At 44.0% G+C, this 19644-nt stretch overlaps 1 protein-coding gene across 1 annotated transcript in view; it reads left to right on the top strand.

The window, feature by feature from the left end:
* The window catches only part of DNAH11 (dynein axonemal heavy chain 11), a 3435931-nt gene that overhangs the window by 3161211 nt on the left and 255076 nt on the right, over positions 1–19644 (top strand). Inside the window, exon 76 of the mRNA XM_086939827.1 lies at positions 4635–4826. Coding sequence (XP_086795953.1) covers positions 4635–4826 — 192 coding nt within the window. The remainder of the gene's footprint in view (positions 1–4634; positions 4827–19644) is intronic.

Raw genomic sequence — 19644 nt, 5'->3', positions numbered from 1 at the left:
TTGCACTGTATTTTTTTATGTTTTCAGTGAAGAGATTCACGATCTCCGTTGCAGCGCGAGTGTAAGTTCACATAGCAGCATGGCGTTTGCTTGTTCACTTCGCATGCTCATGGCCCCTAATTTTTTTACCTTGGTGTAACTTGCCACGACAAACAAAGTTATTAGTTTAATTCACATTCCTCTATTCTTGTGAGGGGATCACGAGTCCTGGCAGGGCTTGCTTGGCCTGTTGTCCTTTGCCGTAGAAGTCATTTTGGCCCTTTGCTGTTTCTATCCAACAAACTTTCACTATAACAGCTTTCTTTCCCTAAAACAGCTTTCTATAATGTGCAAATCCTATTGTTGTTTACAATGTTATCATTTACACTGAGACATCTTGTGATATTTCTGGTTACTCTCCACTTTTGTTGTAGTTCCATACGGAAGGAACAGAATTCATTCATCATATTTTCACTTGAAAATACCCCTGAAGAAGGGTTACTATAACCAGAATGCATTGGGAATTTCTTCTTGTTTTGAACTTTTGATTTAAAATGGAATTTGATGCAATTTGATGTTTGTTAAAAGCACATTAGCATACAACAGAGAGTTGCATATGTTTATTTTCAAGTTTACGCATAGGTACTTGTATGACTTAAAAATTGTTTGTACTCAACAATATAATTTTTTGAAATTTCTTTCTGTAATTTTGTCTTAACTTTTACTAAAATTCTAACATAAATGGCAACAAGAATTTGAAACCATAAGGACTGAGGCAGTGCATTTCACAGACTTGGGTCTTCCCAGGCCCCTTCACAGACCGGACTTGAACCATGCCCTGCTGGGCATCTCTCTAAGTTTACTAAACAAAATTAATTCTAGTGGACTTAGCAAGCAAACACATCACTGTTCAGACTGCAAACTCCCCATCCCATGACAGGAAAGATTGTCAGTCAGTCCTGATTTTTTTTTTTACTTTTTGTAACAAAAATCCAGTACTGGCTAAATGTTTCATATAAGGCCATCAATGTGGCAACTTTTAATCATGTCCTCGATCAGTAGGGAAGAGAGTAACTAAAGGCATTTTCTGTTTTTTCCCTGCAAGATTCCACCACGTTAAAACAGATTTTCTAGGGTATCCTGCTGATTGCTAGTGAAATGGGACTGGTCTCACATCCTCAGCACTCTTTAAGGCGCTTTGCACTGGGACTGGCCACACATCTGAAGTAGTTGAAGCTGGTGCACAGCCTAAGAGTTAATTTTGCGTTATATTTCAGATCTACGTAAAAAATTACTGGTGCTCCAAGGGTGACGTCTTCCGTCAGAGGCGTCTAGAACATAAGAACAAGGTGTGATGCTAATGATTCATTAGTTGCATCCCCTATGGGCACTCAGGAGTTCGGTTCCTCATGAATCAATCTGAGGACTCCACACAACTTCAATAATGTTCTTCTAGAATTCGTTTATTATTTTCATTTATCAGTTCATAATGAAATTCAATCCATCATTCCACTACTTTCAACATTTTTCATGTTCCCAAAAAAACTTTTGATAACTATGAGGGCTCCAATGCATTTCGGGCTCTCTGTAGCCCTTCCTCAGGGAGCGTAGCTGTTAAATAAACATAGTATAACTGTATCAGGACACAACATCATGTATAATACAAATCGACATCTGTGATACACAGTTGTGCTGGCATACTCATGTGCGCAGTGGCCACACATTCTCAGGCCTCTTTAACGTGCTTTGCACTGGGACTGGCCTCACATCCTTTGCACTCTATAAGGCGCTTTGCATTGGTAATGGCTGGCCTCATCCTCTGTATTCTGTAAGGGGCCTCTGTAAGGGGCTTTGCTCTGGGACGAGCCTCACATCCTCAGCAGGGGCCTTAGCTAGACAGTGTTACTCTGTAAGGCGCTTTGCATTGTCATAGGCACAGTCAAAAACAGCTGAGGATGAACCCCAGTGTGATGTGCCCCTCTCTGGGCATCTCCGTTTTGGTTATGGTCATAACCGGACAGTCCTTGCAGCTATTCTTTGCCTCAGCTTCTAAACTAGGTGAGTGAGCCGGTGTGACATGGTTCACTCAAATGAAAAGAAGCTCAGCCAACAAGGGCCAGGCGTAGAGAGCCTTTTCTTGTACAGCATTAATGTTGCAGTGCACGTTGCAGTTGCAGGCATCTGTCCACAATGGCAGGATAGGAAGGGCTCTTCAAACGCCGGGCAGCCAGGCCCAGGTGAGGCGCGCCCTCTTCTCCCGTGTCTGTGCATCAACAGTTAACGAGGCCAGCAGTCTCAGACCAGGCTGTTTTACACCAACCCTGCCACCAGTGCTGTTTCTCTCTGTGCTCTCACTCAGCTCTATCCCGGAAGGACCAAAGAAATGAAGGCGCACCCAGCGCCTAGCAGAGGGGCGCCCTTAGTCGTGATACAGGCAGGAGCAGCCAAGGGTGGAGAGTCGTCCTTCTCTGGTGTCGCCACAACAGAGGAGTCGCACCATGACGTCATTGGAGGGGGCCCAAGGGGGGCAGCAGCTTATAAGGCCCCGCAAGCGTGGTATCAGCCTTTTTTTCCCTTAACTGAGCACCGGGAACCATCACAACGGATTTGCACAACCACCCACTCAGGCAAGAAGGCAGAATGTGGCAGAATTTCTTGCAGCAGAAATGGGGGCTACCCCAAATGTGGACTGATTTACTGGACTTTCCCCTTGAAAGGCAGTTTATAAATGTGGGCACTGAGCAGGCAGGAGGGAGTACAGACCTGCGGGTGGTCCTGGACCTTTCTGCCCTACTCCGAGATGCCAGAAATTGAACATTTTGGGGGGATTTTACTAGTGGTAGGTATCTCCTGGCAGGGATGGACCGCGATGCAGTGCCCTGGAAGTTAGTATTAAATGTATGCCCTTGGTTGAAGGTGAGGGCGATGGATAAGGTAAAGGGGCCTGCTGGCTCTTGCCATTAACCTTTCGGAAATGTTCCTTTGTAGAGGAAGGTCGAGATACTGATATGTTGCTTGCACAAACGATGAGCTGTTCATCTGCCTTATGTCCTGCTTCTCAAAGCAATTATGTATGATCTGGCTGATCTTATGAACGATGTTCTCATAACAATGTTGGCTTAACTATGACCAAGGTTGTCACTTATCATTTCACAATGAGTTGTGTCTATGTGATTTAAAGGCTACGCCCTTGGTTAAACCACAGTAATGACAATTGTCCATTTCCTTGGGAGTGATGCAGTGGGGCGCAGCGACTGGCACGTGTGAGTGCACTAAGACCCTGGCCTGAAGAAGCCCAATTAGAACAAACCCATATAGGCCTGGGTCCGGCAGCTGTTACTTTTATTTTACCTTACTACCTTACTCTGCTGACTCATTCACAGACACATACGACGTCCATGAGTTGGAGTCACCACGCAAACCTGCAATGCTGTGTCAAGGACACTGCCGGCATTGTCTGCAGACTGCAGTAAATCATGTGTCTAAACACTCAGACACACCCTAGAGCTAAAATGGCTTCCAACTTGTGTGTGGGAAGCAGCGGCTCTCAACACAAATTGTCTGTGCAGATTCATTTTATTGCTTTCCCGCCTGAAGCCAGTCTACCACACCCTTTCCTTCCTCCTCACAGGGAGGTACCACCCCACCCTGTGAGGTGTTGGGAAAGGGTGAGGTTATAATGCTCTCCACTCTCTGATTGACGTGGAGGGTTAGCTCTACAGGGCTTGCATCTGAAACGCCCAGGGCTAACATTACCCCCACGGCATCAGGGAGTGGAGACTTGGCCTTGACCCTAAGTCTTTGCTGAGCTGATGACCTCACAGGCCTCAGGGCTGAGAGATTCTCAGCTTGGCAAATACTAAAACTTCGAGCCCATCCAGGGGGAGCAATGTAATCGCTGTGAGTCACGTGTTGTGTGTGTTGTTATCGATCACAGCAACAATGCAGTGAGTGGAGCAGACAGTGCCCCCAATTCAAGCAACTTCTAAGTGTGTATTTTTTTTAAATTAAAACCGATTTAGCATTGCTACGGTTGGAAAGGTTTTACTGTAATGCAAAATGGGCGGAGCCTGGCGCCCTTGGACAGAAACTGCAGCTGCCCACTTCCGATCCATTCTTTAGGACCAGAAGTGGTGCCCATTGTCTGCTCACAAAATCCTATTCTACTAGACAGCTATGCCCCTTTCGCTTCACACATCCATTTATTTGATGGTGGTTTCACTCTGTGATGCTCACAGGTGGTATTAAGGGGTCACATTCCAAGCAGTCAGAGTATACAGTCAGTCTGGTAATTTCATAACATTTGCTATATTCTAGTTCGTGTGGAACATTGCATGGCACCCTGTTAAGAAGTGCGGTCTTAAATCTCCCATGCTTCTAATTTTATCATTTATTAACTGTAGAAGTCCAGTCAGTCAGGTACCTTCACCATTGCCTTCATGTCCTTATAAACTAGGTGTTAAGATGGGTAAATCGGTCAGACAGGATGTGGCGTAAGAGAGTGATCTTCAGTTCCCATCTAAACTTTTTTTGGTCCACTTCTTGTGTAAATTTGTCTGAATCCTTGTAGAAGCTAATTTCTATTTTCACAGTAAATGTGAGACCATTTGCTTCAGAAGTAATGCTGTAACAAAGTTTTCTTTGTATTTTTGCAGGATACTCTGGAAATGTGTGCCAGAGAACACGAATTTAAAAGTATCCTGTTTTCCCTGTGCTATTTCCATGCGTGTGTTGCTGGGAGACTGAAGTTCGGACCTCAGGGATGGAATCGGCGATATCCTTTCAATAATGGAGACCTGACCATTTGCGCCAATGTCCTCTATAACTACTTAGAAGCGAACACTAAGGTAAGATATCTTGATTCCATAGAATATCCTACCACGCCATTCCATCTGTGAATTCAGAGTACAATGTTTATGTAAGAAGAGTTAATTTGCAAATTATTTTTGAAAAGTTAAAAATCTACTTACAATTTTACATGCGGAAGTTTGCATACATATCTGACGTTTCATGCAATTCACAAAATCCCCCTAATGTGCGCAAGGAAATGTATGAAGTGTGGTTGGGCAATGGGCACGCAGTTTGTAGGAATATCCGTGACATGATGTTGATTCACACAAGGAACTTTTTTTTTTTTTTGCCAAAGTAATTTTCCTATAACAGAGTGAAATTCTGTGTTATATAATCACAGTTTCCAATCAATTTTGTGCACTCCTTTTTAGTTCACTAATTAGATGACACAAATCATTGTGAAGGCTTATAAATATTCATCAAGTTACAACCTGCAGAGGTTAACTTCCTTCCCAGTGTCCCCTTCTTAATACCCTTGCTTTCTCCCGTACTACCTCCAGCTGGTACTAAACAACATATGCAGTATTAATAGATTGTCTGCGGTAGTATGTTACATTTGTGGATTTAAATGTCCATAAAACCTGCTTATTTGAATTAGGAAGGGACATTTGGAAAGGGGCGACCAATCGGTCCCCCCGAACGTATGGTGGAGTACCCCGATCCCCCCGGGAAGCCATCTTGGGCGGGAGACGAGTCCCGGCTGGTATGCCCGAAGCGGCGTAGCCGGGGCGCGCTTTTTCCCGCCCTAGAGTGGGTTGTCCTAGACACCGAAGCCGCCAGCCACGCCCCCGGAGGCGGGCGGAGGCGGGTTTACGCCCGCCCGAAGAGGGATAAAAGGAGCGACAAGCCAAAGTAGCATCCTCTTGTTCCTGTGCTCTGAAGCTGCACCTCCCCGTGCTCTGAAGCTGCACCTCCCCGCTGCACGTGAGCTCGAGACGGAACGAAGAGCCAATTTTGACCCACCCACCAGCCCCTGGAGACAGCAAGTGGTTTGAAGTGAAGTCGTGATGTGGTAACTCAATTTTCTTACAGGTTACTTGGATTAAAAGTTGTGATTCATTATGCAATAAAGTGGTAACTCGATTTTCTTACAGGTTGCTTTGATTAAAAGTTGTGATTCATTATGCAATAAAGTGGATAACTGCTTACAGTAGGTTTTATCGAATAAAGTATTTGCACCAGTGTTGATCAGTGATGTTTCGACAGTTCATATATTGAGCATCTTTTGTCTTTTAGTGATTAGTCCTTTTAGTTTAATGTCGTATTTATTTTCGGTCGGGCGGTAAGGTCATGATCGGTGAGCAGTAATTGGAAGATCCCTATGGGGGGGGGCGTCACCCATTATGGATGGGAGCGCCCGGGGGGAGGTGGCCATTGGCCCCTCAACGGGGAGGCGGTCCCTTCTAAGGATGGGACGCCGAAAGGAAAGGGAAGGCGGTCAAGGCCCCTCCCTGGATAGGAGGGGCTACGGGCCCCTCCTGGGAATTTCCCGGGGCCAGGACATCTGCGACGGCAGATGTGGTAAGTTGTGTGGGGTGGGGAGGGGGGTCCACGCTACCTTCTAGACACCTCACACGAGTCCTCGGACGACCTTAAAATGGCGTCGAGTTAATTGGGGCCCCCGTCAAGACAAGGGAAATTGGTATGTGGACATGAGGTACAGTCCTCTGTGTGGCCGCCCCTCACAAGTGAGGGGGTAGTTCTGGTTTAGGGATCTGACACCGGTTACGACCTTGCCGTTGGCCCTTAACGTTAGGATGTACAATTTCAATTTAAGAATGTTTTGTAGGATGTTAGTATCGGCTAGGAGAACCTTTGTATTAGAAATATGTTAAGGTCAGCCAAAACATCGTAATGTGGAAATGAAATTGTACATGATATGAAACTGTTATTTTAATGTTTTGATTTTGTTTCATATTTTAATAAATACGGCCGGGAGGGTAACTCCCTCCCGCCTTCCAAAAGTTCAGAAATGTTTCCGTATTCCCATTCTTGGGGATTGTGTTGAGAGGGGGTGGCGGGTATCTCAGCCATATGAAAATACATCTGTTTTTGTTCATACATGTAATTGGATTTCGATGTGCAAAAAAGTTGTACATCACACCAGAGAGCATGGCCAGACTGGTGCTACCAGACACAAAGCCTTTCCCCAGTGGGCAGGTGGGGTGAAGGTGGATTTAACTACCTGTGGGAGTTGGTCTTCTTGTCACCGCAGGCCGGTCGGCCTGTGTTTCCTGCCAGCAGCACTTTGGCACTTTAAAAATAATGCAGTTCCACTTCAAACCATTTGTTTTTGAATTTGGTTCCTTCCTGTCCCCTGCAGAGTAGTCACAAGCAGTGCTGACTCTCAGGGCCTAAGGTGGAGGGAGATGGAGTGTCTGATGCTACTCTCGGAGAGCTCAGTACATAAATGAGAAAGACTCCTAAAATTCAAAACAGTGTATTTTGTTATAATGCGGCCCTTGCAACGCATGACAGTTTACTCTATTAAACTATGCAGTTGCATTGAGTGGCAGTTGTTAGAAGTGACAGATTATATTTCTGTACTTAAAGAAGTTCATGTCTCCACCACGACTGCCCAAACAATGTTGCTATTAGTTAGCTGCCTTTTGAGCGCTACATGGATGTTACTGTAGATGTAACGTTAGAGTTGTTTGCTTTTGTGCATTGCACACCCCGAGCTGATGAATTGCAAGATGCTCCTATATCAGGATGAAGACAAAGGAGGCACTATGAAAAAAATAATTGTTTTCTGGTTTCACGTTGAGCAATTCTCAACAACATAGGTCTCTCCTTCCCTCTCTCGTTTTAGAACAAAGCCTAAAGCTTTGTGTTTAATTCTATGAGGAGCTAAATCAGTTCACGGTGTTACATACATCAGGGCTATGGATGTTTCACAAGGATTGGCAGTGGTAGTGTTGGGCGGGAATGACATTTTAATTCGGAATCTAAGATGAAAACGAGAGCATTCCCTTTTGGTCAGTGCATTGAGACCATTTGCTCCTCATAGCTAAAATTATTTATTCATTGTGAACCATTCTTGAATTATTTCATCCACCCACTCCTCGCCATTCAACTATCCAATCATTCATTGAGCTATGCAGCCCTGTCTCTCGTTTCCATCCAGTAATATAATGATTGGGCACAGTTTTATAATGAAGAATTGTAAAACGAACCATGTTTGCAACTTTGTCAGATTTTTCTTGGGGGAAGAGAAATCGTCCAAATGCCTTGCAGTGGTCAGGCTCACGCGCTAGACGCAGCGTGTGGGCTGGTCTGACAACATTTGCCAAGGCTTCTTTTGACTCCCAGTGGGCTTGGGCGGGAAGGCGTTGAAATACGCATCATTGTTCACCACATACGCAGATTAAACTCAAACTGGATTTCCAACGGTAAACACGCATATTTAACGGTCAAATCGTTCCACTTGACATGCCCAGCAAAAAAAAAAAAAATCCTTTATTATATTAACACAAACAGTGGTTTACAAGTGCATATCTCCCAAAATCATTAGGCAGGTAATGAAGCATTTGCACAAATGTAATTGCATACAGCAATTCTGACAGTTCATACCGCTGCATTAATAATCACCACAATTAGTCCCGATGATGGAAGCAATTTAGAACGCTCACGTTTATGAATGATGGTGCATTTCCTGCATGTGTCATTATTATGTATTAAGGATGCCACCTTGTTGTGACTTTCTCTGCGACGTTCCCCTTGAGTCTAAATTAAGGTTAGATGAGTGATTTTTATCCGAAAGGCGCAGCTGGGTTTGAGTACCTCAAATCTGCCTCCTAATATGCTGGATAGTGGCGCTGCTCGGAAAAAAAAGATTAAAGGCCGCTTAATGCAAAAAGATACCATATCACTTGCACAGTCGTTCAAGCGGCATATCTCTTATCACGTTTTATGTAAGTAAGATAACTATCATCATTTTTTCTTCTCACATGATGAATGTAAAGTTAATGTCTTCTTTTATATGACATATTTTCGGTATCTGCCACAGCGTCCCAAACGAACTGCTTCATTTTTAAACAGATGCTGAAAAATGTCAAATACGCTTTCCATGTGTAACCAGATAGGTGGCGATTGAGTACAGTCGAGTTGGCCAGACTCCGGTCACAACCATCCTATATTACTGTTATCTTTGCTAGTAGCTGTTTTTTTATTTTATATATATATATATATGTTTTATATATATATATGTATATATATATATATATATATATATACATATGAACGAAAGTTCGTCACCGGCTAAGGCAGCAGCCCCAGCCCCACACTCACGCTGACGAAAGAACGGACCCAAGTTGTAGTGCTTAATCCTTCGTGTTTATTTCAGCAAGCCTGCCGCCGCCATAACGCGTTTCGCCTTTACAGCTTGATCACATGGCCAGTTGCCTACAGCCAATGCCAAACATTTAAAGTGCAAGTGCGCGCGCAAATCGTTACACAAGAATCAGCAACATAGAAGAAATACTTCATTTTCAAGTGCTAGCAGATCTATGTCTAATTCATATACATACCCTGCTAAAAGTACAAGTGGCTTAATATATAAAATATAAATATATATTTACACTTTAAAAACCACAAAAAATGTTATAAATAACTGTATAAATACAAGTTAATCGTGTCGTGAACATAAACCCACATAAATCAAACATGGATTCATTGCAATCAGATGTTCAAATACACAAAACACTCAACCTCCAAATGTACAAGGCACTTGATGAGAAAAATTAAGCCCCAGTGGGCACAGAATCTCGTGAATTTGCGTCCTGATATAGTACCTGACTTACTGGCATAGGCTAAGAAAAGTGCTAAGTAACAAAAAATACATAAAGTGCTCGTGCTAGTGCTCAAATAAATGTATGAAAAAGAAATCATAACTTATTCAAAAAAACACATGTTGTGTTGAACCCTTGGTTAAACTCCAAGGACCAATCCTCCCGTATATGGAAGAGTTCTTAACACAGAAAATGTGGAGGCTTTAGATGTTTTAACATGCAGCAACAACAGTGTTGTAAAATTAAAAAGACCATGTACCCATGCGGCAATTTCCAAAAAAACACACATAATGAATGGCTGACATATCCTGGAATAATTGTAAGCGCAGAAGAGAAAGCAAGTGCATAATGCCTGTCATGACTTTATAAACAGGTGTAAAGATCTTCCGTTGCATTTAGACCCTGTGGCTGCTTACTATCAAGTTCTAGGATGTACCGGGTTTCCAGTAGGCGCAATTTCGCCTCACGGTCACCCCCTCTCTTCATGGGCCAGACTGCATCCAAAACAAAATACGACAGATGCATAGGATTAGAGCTATGGTGCTGTTCAAAATGCCTAGCAACAGGGTAGGCCTGGTCTTTGTTAGAAATAGCTCTGATGTGCTGAAGTACACGTTTGTGGACCGGCAAGCGGGTACTACCCACGTACCTCAAGCCACAAGTGCACTCCAGCACATATACCGCGTAATCTGTCTTGCAAGTCAGGCGTTTGGTGATTCTCCTAGGGGTACTGGAGAATGGGACAACATAAGAAGATTTGTTGATCCCATATTTGCACGCCTTACACAGGATGCATTTTTTGAAACCCCCTCCTAAAGCCTTCCATGTCGAAGACATCTGGGGTTCCAAGGCATTCTGGACCAAAGCATTAGCCATCGATTTGGACTTTCTGAAGGTGAGGAGTGGCTTTTGTGATACTCTGTTGCCAATAATCGGATCTCCCAATATGAGATTCCAGTTACCGCAAAATATCTTTCTTAAAGCTGAATGCTGCCTGCTGTATGTCATAATCATGCGAGGGCTATTCACCCCTCCCCCCACAGCGGTTTCTTCCTCTCTGTTTCTAGGGATCAGGGCGGATTCCCGGGATATCTGTTGCGTCCTCTTCTGAGCGGACTCAACCAAGGATTTAGAATACCCCCTTGCTAGGAATCTGATTTTGCAAGCCTCCTGAGCTATATTACACTCCTCCTCGCTACTACATATGCGTCTGATGCGAAACATTTCCCCATAGGGAATGCTGCGTATCAGATGGCCAGGATGGTGGCTGGCTGCGTGCAAGATGGTATTGCCAGCAGTCGGCTTCCTGTAGAGCCTAGTATGCATGCGATTTTCACTGACATATATTTCCATGTCTAAAAAACAAACTTTTTTAGCATCAATGCAAGATGTAAAATGCAGATTCAAATTATTCACATTCAGCCTTTCCACAAAATGTCTTGCTGACTCCTCTGTCCCCCTCCATACGAAAAAAAGGTCATCAATATATCGTAAATAGGTGACCACGTGCTGTTCCATGGTGTTAAGCAGATCACCCGCCAGGACCTGTTCCTCCCATAGCTTCATGTGCAAACATGCGTAGCTAGGAGAGAAACAGTATATATTCAATTAAAAAAACATAGGTTTTAGGCCTTATATAGTTAGGAATTAGCATTTAAAATCCATTGAAATTGCTCCTATTTAGTTAGTTGTACTAACTATATTTTGCGCACCCGCAATCCACTGCTGATGATGTCACATATTACATCATTCATGACATGGTCAGTGACATCACTGATGACATCACTGATGACATCTCATTTGACATCACTGATGACATCATCCAGTGACTGTGTGTTTCTGTAAAGTTTAAATATGTTTTACATATTGAAGAATGAGTGGATGTATAAGTGTCTGGATGAAGGATTTAGTAGGTGTGTGGCTGACTGTATGAGTGAGTGATTAAATGTGTCTTACTAAATGCATGGGTTAGTGACTAAACTGTCTGAATGTGTGCATCAGTATGTCTGTTGTTGTGTAAGCGGCTGCATGTGTTGATCAGTAGTTATATGAGTGGCTAAATGGGTTATTGATTGGTTGCCCAAGTATTTGAATGGGAGACTGAGTGTGTGTGTGGGTGGCTGGGAGGTTTGTGACTCTGTGCATAGATGTGTGAGCAGTTGATTCACTAGGTGTATGAGTTCAAGAGTGCATGGGGAAACATCTATATGGGCGGTTGACTGTGTGCATGGGATGTGTTGGTGAGTGAATGGATATCTCAGTGCTACATGTGCAAGTAAGTACATATGTAAAACACAGTGCATGTGAGAGTTGGCATATATAAATGACTATACATGAGAGCCAGTGAATGTGCGAGTGGCTATATGGGTCATTGTGTACTTGTATCATCGATTGTATAAGAGAGTAAGTATGTGTTAGTATATGTTTGAATAAGTAAGGTGTTTTGTGTATAACTGTATAGTTGAGGAAATGGAAGTGTGATTGATTCTTTGCATGACTGACTAGGTGTGTGAGTAACTCCATGGATGAATGTCAGTGTGTGAGTGTCTATATAGGTGTATGAGTGCATATGATAGTGATGTATTGATGAGTGACTGTATGTATGAGTGATTCTATGGGTGAATGAGTGAATGTGTGTGTAGACCTAGGAATCAGTGAGTGCGTATGTAGTAACTGGTATTGTTGTGTCATTGGTTTCAAGAATGGTAGTCTGTATTTAACACTGGGTGTATCAAAAGGTTATATTAGAGTGTGAGGAGGTGCATCGTATTATCACATGAATGATATCATCAGTGATGTCATCAGTGATGTCAAATGAGATGTCATCAGTGATGTCATTTGAGATGTCATCAGTGATGTCATCAGTGATGTCACTGACCATGTCATGAATGATGTAATATGTGACATCATCAGCAGTGGATTGCGGGTGCCCGAAATATAGTTAGTACAACTAACTGTATAAGAGCAATTTCAATGTTTTTTAAATGCTAATTCCTAACTATATAAGGCCTGTAACCTATGTTTTTTTAAGTGAATTTGCAAAGTTTTTAAAATGCTAATTCCTAACTATATAAGGCCTGAAACCTATGTTTTTGTAAGTGAATTTGCAAGGTTTTTTAAATGCTAATTCCTAACTATATACGGCTTGAAACCTATGGTTTTTTCAGTGAATTTGTAAGGTTTTTTAAATGCTAATTCCTAACTATATTAGGCGTGAAACCTATATTTTTCAATAAATTTCAAAGGTTTTGTAAATGCTAATTCTATTAGCGGATAACGTTTATATATGTTATTATCCTTCTGGGACCACCTGAGCAGCCATCTTGTTTCTCAGGAGAAGTGAGGCACAAGAGAGCACAAAACAAGAGTGGAAAACGCGAAAAGGGGGTAGGGTTGAGACCCCCTGACCCCTTAGCCCTTCTCAGAGGGTCCCAGAAGGACCACCAAGTTTTTTAAATCGCGACGTACGCGCACAGTACGCGTACCCTATGCATACGGTGCGCGTACCCCGCAGGGTTGGGAGGTCTCTACCCAGCCCCTTTTTCGTGTTTTCCACTCTTGTTTTGGGCTCTCTTTTGCCTCAGTTCTCCTGAAAAACAAGATGGTGGCCAACACTTTCTGGTTTGGATAGTTTGGAATGTTGACAGTCGACTGCCAGCCAATCAGAAACTCGCTCGCGTCCGTAAGGGTACGCGCACGTATGCGTAGGGTGCGCGTACGGTGAGCGCATATAGATATATAATTTGATAAAATTCAATTTTCTCAACAACTACTGGAGGGATTTTCACCAAATATAGAAAAGGCACTAATGCATACCTGTCCCTACCATTTTGCTAAGTTTGGTGTAATTCCGTTCAGCCGTTCGGGCTCTAGCCGTGTCTAAAGGTCCCATAGAAAATGCCATTTGAAAAATTTCAAATTCAATTTTCTCTAGAACTAGTGGAGTGATTTACACCAAACATACAGAAGGCACTGCTGCATACCAGTCCCTACCATTTTGCCAAATCTGGTATAATTCCGTTCAGCCGTTCGAGCTGTAGCCTTGTCAGAATGTCCCTATGGAAATTAACATGGGGAAAACACGTTTTGGGACCCCCTTTTTTCTCGGCCCCCGCTTGACGAATCCCCCCGAAACTTTCAGGGAAGGAGCGGAGCGCAGCGAGGCAAATTTAACGTAAATTACAGGCAGATCATTCAATCGGCACCAAAGTTATTCTCAATAGAATGTTCGGAATTTCCTATGTTAACTAGGTCCTAACTATATATGCCTACTAGCGACCGCCAGTAAGTAATATATATATATATATAAAACATTTTGAATGCTAATTGATAACTATAAAGTAGCAGTTGCGTTTGAAGAGTGGTGCAGAAAGGGTGCCGGGCCTCCGACCAGCACTCAAAAATTCAGCTGCGTTGGACTTACAGGAGGTACCAGGAGGGCTTCGTTGCCCCCAAAGTCCCTCAGGAGTAAAGAGGACTTCATCCCCAAAACCGTAGTGCGCCAGGAGGCTCATTTGCAGAGTTGGGGAGAAAGGGGGGCATGGCCTCCAAAGACCTCTTAGCAATACCACTGTGTGGGACTTACTGGAGGTAACAGGAGGGGTAGTTGGCCCCCAAGGACGTCCTTGGGGGCTAACTACCCCTCCTATTACCTCCAGTAAGTACCACGCAGTTGCACTGGTAGGTTCTCAAAGCAGGCCGTGCCCCCTTTGCCCACCAGTCTGTAAACGCACTCCCGGCATGCTCTTGGATGGGGATTAAAGTCCACTTTGATACTGGGGGTCCTTAGAGGCCAACTAGCCTACCTGTCACCTCCGGTAAGCCCCAGATAGTAGGATTGTTGAGACGTGAACACAGGCCCGCCCCCTTCCTCCACCACTCTGCAAAAACGCCTCATGGTGCACTCTTGGTTAGGGAATGAAGTCCCCATGCCCCCTGAGGGTCCCTGGGGGCCAACTAGCCCTCCTGTTATCTCTAGTAGGCCCCATACAGCTGGAATGCTGAGAATGGTCTGAGGCCATGCTCCCTTTTTACACCACTGTGCAAATGCCCCTCCTGGCGCACTGTTGCTCGTGGGATGAAGTCGATTTTAGTCCTGAGGTCCTAAGGACACATGTGGACCTCATCACCCCACCAGCAGTGCGCCAAGAGGCAAGTTTGCTCAGTGGTGTAAAAAGGGACGTGGCATCGGACCACCTCTCAGCAATGCCACTGTGTGGGGTTACTGGAGGTACCTGGTGGGCTAGTGGGCCTTCAAATACCCTTAAGATTCTAGGGAACTTAATCCCTCTACCAAGAATGCATCAGGAGGCGTATTTGCAGAGTGGTGCAAGGAGGGGGCAGGGCCTCCGACAAGATGCTGGCTTTTTTTTCTTTTTCTTTTTGGAAGAGGGGCTGTGTAGCCCCCTTTCCCTTAATTAATTTTGAGCCCTGGGGTCCCCATACCCCAGGGCCTGAAACATAGTTTTTTTATTATTTTTTAAATATTTTTAATGGAGGGGGGGGGGCTGCACGGCCAACTCCTGAGCCCTTCATCACCCCTGGGAACCCCATCCCCCGGGGCATTGCTTCATTTAAAAAAAATATATGTATATATTCTGGGAGGGGCCACATGGCACCCCCTTCCCTGGGCCATTTTTTACCCCGGGACTCCATCCCCAGGATCCTGGCCACATATTTTCATTAAAAAAATATATATATATTTATAATGGAGGGGGGCCGTGTGGCTCCCATCCTGAGGCCTTTATCAGCCCCGGGTATCTCATCCCCCGGGGCATTGCCTCTTTCAAAAAATGATTATTCGTGAGGGGGTTCAAGTGGCCCCCTCGCCTGGGCCCCTTTTCACCCCGTGGACCCCATCCCCCAGGGCCGGCCCTCACATTGGGGACCGCGGGGGGAGCCCCAATGCCTCACTGTCCCTGCCAGCTCCCCTCCTCCTACGGGAGCTTGCATTGCTTTTGGGCAAAGGGATCTGCTGACATGCAGCTCACTTTGCCCAGAAGCAATTCTGCTTTGCTTCGTGGAAGCATGAGCAGGTTTCCTACTGTCACTTACACGAAACAAAGCAGAAGTTTGCAATGACAGGGTGGGAGCTGTGCTCCCACCTTGCCATGGCAAACTGCAATGTCCCTGGGGTGGGCACTCCAGGAAATTGCTGGAGCCGGCTTGGGCCATTGAGGGCTCCACGAGGGGGGCTGCACAGTCATCCTCCAACAGACTTAAAGCCAATCGGAGGTGGTGGTCCCATGGCCAGGGGTCCAATAGGAAGCCCCGTATTTAATTTGTTCAAAGCCCCGGGGAAGTGTTGGTCCCTGTGGCAGTGTGGGGGACAGAAGCCCCCCACATTTTCATTTATTTTGAACCCCCATGGAGATGGTGGTCTCCAGGGCTTGGGGAGGCATGGGAGGCCCTTCCACAAAATTTCACTAATGCCCTGGGGAGGTGGTGGTACCCGAGGCAACGTGAGGGGCAGGAGCCCCCATGCATCAATTATAAAGCCCTGTGGGGGTCCCTGGGGCTGGGGGGGGGGGAGGGGCACATGGCCCCCAGATAATACTAATCATGGCCCACCCAGGGGCTGATTAAAATGAAACACAGGACAAAAAATGCTTTTCAAGGCCCTGAGGCCTAGAGGGTCCGGGTGTTTCTACACTGCCACCTTTTCTTTTCTTTTTTAACCATTTTTGTTCTCTTTTTTGTTGTGACTCAATTTTATAGAGTCACAAGATGGCTGCCAACACTTCTTGGATTGGACTGTTGACAGCCAATCAAAACGAAGCTTGTGATTGGGAGGGTTCGCAGATCCACCGCTGTCACCAAATATCGATATTTTTTTATTTTGGAATTTCTTAGGAACTTCTGTACGGATTTACACCATTTTAAAAAAAAGAATGCTTCCTGAACCAATACCTACCTTTTTACCAAATTTAGTGTAATTCCGTTCCGCAGTTCGGCCTCGCTCAGAGAATAACGCTCAAAGAATAACCCCCAAACTTTTGACCAGTAGGTAATATAAATATAAATATATATATATATATATATATATATATATATATATATATATATATATATATATATATATATATATATATATATATATATATATATATATATATATATATATATATATATATATATTCACTGAAAAAACCACAGGTTTCACACCAGTTATAGTTAGGAATTAGCATTTAAAAAACCTTTGAAATTCACTGAAAAAACCAGTTATAGTTAGCTGGAAATTTTACTGATATAAAGCCAATGAAATTCCACGTTATAGTTAGTTGGACTCACTATAACTTGCGCGTGCAATGCACTGCTGATGACGTCACATATTACATCACTCATGACATGGTCAGTGACATCACTCATAAATGCTAATTCCTAACTATAACTGGTGTGAAACCTATGGTTTTTTCAGTGAATTTCAAAGGTTTTTTAAATGCTAATTCCTAACTATAACTGGTGTGAAACCTGTGGTTTTTTCAGTGAATTTCAAAGGTTTTTTTAATGCTAATTCCTAACTATATAAGACCTGAAAGCCCACCAGGAATCTCCAGTATGCGCCAGGGGACTGCATTGCAGAGAGGTGTAATGAAGCCACAACCCTTTTTACACCTCTCTGCAACGCAGCCCCCGTGCATGTTTGAAGAGGGGAAACTAATTCCCCTTGCATACTGGGGGCCCCTGGGGGCCAATTAGCCCACCTGGAACCTCCAGTATGCGCCTGGGGCTGCATTGTAGAGGTGTAATGAGACTATGCCCCTTGTTACACCTCTCTGCAACTCAGCCCACTGCCGCGTTTGCAGAGGGGGAACTAATTCCCCTTGCATACTGGGGGTCCCTGGGGTCAACTAGTCCACCAGGAGCCTCCAGTATGCGCGAGGGAGCTGCATTGCAGAGAAGTGTAATGAGGCCACACCCTTGTTACACCTCTCTGCAATGCAGGCCACTGGCGCCTTTGCAGAGGGGGGACTAATTCCCCTTGCATACTGGGTGTCCCTGGATCATATCTGCCCAAACACCGATATTCCGAACGATTGTAAATGACTTTTATCATGTCCTATACTTTGGAATTTTTGAAAGACTGACTTTGAGGATGCTATAAATTACTCAAGTCTGCCCGAATTGTGTGGGTAAAATTGATACCTAGTCACTTTTAATAAGAATATACTTATGTCTCGTCTAACATTTGGAAGAAATATCTAGTTATATGACAACGGGATACCGACATAACTTGAAGGAAATAAGAACGCCCTGAAGAAGTTCTGTTGTACAGAACGAAACGTTTCGGCTGGCTGTGGTACATAAACTTAAGGAAAATAAAAGCATTTGAATATACACCAAGATTCAGCGCTTCAATAAGTACTCTAAGTGATATGATTTGATTGGACTCATTGTGAAAGTGGTGCTGTGCCAAACTTTGGAATATTCTCCACTACTCTCTACTACTTACTCTCTCCCACTCTCTACTACTCACTCTCTACTGCTCTCTACTACTCACTCTACTACTTACTCTCTACTACTCTCTACTACTCAGTCTCTACTACTCACTCTCTACTACTCTCTACTACTCACTCTACTATTCACTCTACTACTCTCTACTACTCACTCTGCTACTCTCTCTACTGCTCTCTACTACTCTCTACTACTCACTCTCTACTCTCTATTACTCACTCTCTACTCTCTACCTCTCTACCTCTCTACCTCTACACCTCTACCTCTCTACCTCTCTCTACACGCACACATATAGACATATATGCATATATATATGTGCATATGCATTTATATATATGTATGTGTATATATAAAAAAAACAACTAAACATTTTTTTTTCTAATCAGCTACTTTTAAAACTGTCATTCTTTTTCCCCATGGTACACTCCCCGGTACGCTCCCCCGCGAAATTTTTTTTTTTTTTTGCCCCGTGGGGCCCTTTTATGGCCCCCACATCAAACCTAGGGGGTCAAGGGGGGTCTACTCTGCCCCCTTATGGTCATTTCCCCCTTTGTTTTGGCCACCTCTTGTGTCTCGATCCTACCGAGACACAAGATGGCGCCGCTCCGGACTGTTTAGAATGTTTACAGACACCCCAGAGCCAATCAGCTTTCTGCGCGCAAGTCACGTGACGCGCCCGGTGCGCGTACCGGTGCGCTTACCGGAGCGCTGCTATAGATATATATATTTTTTTGAACCTTAATTACTCAAAATCCACTGGAGCACATATCTTGAGACATAGCAAAGGCACATCGGGCTACCAGTCCCTACAATTTTGCCAAGTTCGGTGGAAATCCATTCAGCCGTTCGGGCTAAAAGTGAAATCGACCGCCCTATGGAAATTAACATGGGGAAAACGCGTTTTGGGACCCCCCTTTTATCTCGGCCCCCGCTTGACGAATCCCCCCCAAACTTTCAGGGAAGGACCGGAACGCCGCGAGGCCATTTTGAGGAAATTTTCAGGCAGATTCGTCAACCGGCGCCAAAGTTATTCCAAATAGAATTTTCAGATTTAACATTGAAAAAAATCCTAACTATAACTACCTACTGGCGACCGCCAGTAGGTAATATATATATATATATATATATATATATATATATATATATATATATATATATATATATATATATATATATATTTCTTAAATTCCTCACGCTTCTTCATCCCCTCTCGGCGGAAGTCACGGCACAGCAACAGGTAAGTTCTTTTTCAAAGTTAATTTATTTTACACACCATGTGCAAATGTTTCAGTGCAGTAAATTGGACGGCCTACGCATTTCGGCTACTCCTAGCCTTCCACTGGACCATAGAGTCCCAAGAGTCTAGACCATTTTTAAAAGGGCTTAGTGTGAGTACCCTCATACCTTTCCATCACTCTTCTAGACTGTCAACCTTGCTTACAATCTCTGGCAATAAGAGGTCGCCATTTTCTTAATGGCAAACATTACAGTACATGTGGATCTCAAATTATTTTGAATGATTTCATTTCATCCTGATATACATATTATGAGTTCAGACTTGAAACATTTA

Source organism: Lissotriton vulgaris, chromosome 10 (genome assembly GCF_964263255.1).
Source record: "Lissotriton vulgaris chromosome 10, aLisVul1.2, whole genome shotgun sequence".
Classification (NCBI taxonomy): domain Eukaryota; kingdom Metazoa; phylum Chordata; class Amphibia; order Caudata; family Salamandridae; genus Lissotriton; species Lissotriton vulgaris.
Note: the sequence above shows the minus strand (reverse complement) of the source record. Positions and strands in the feature narration are given on the sequence as shown.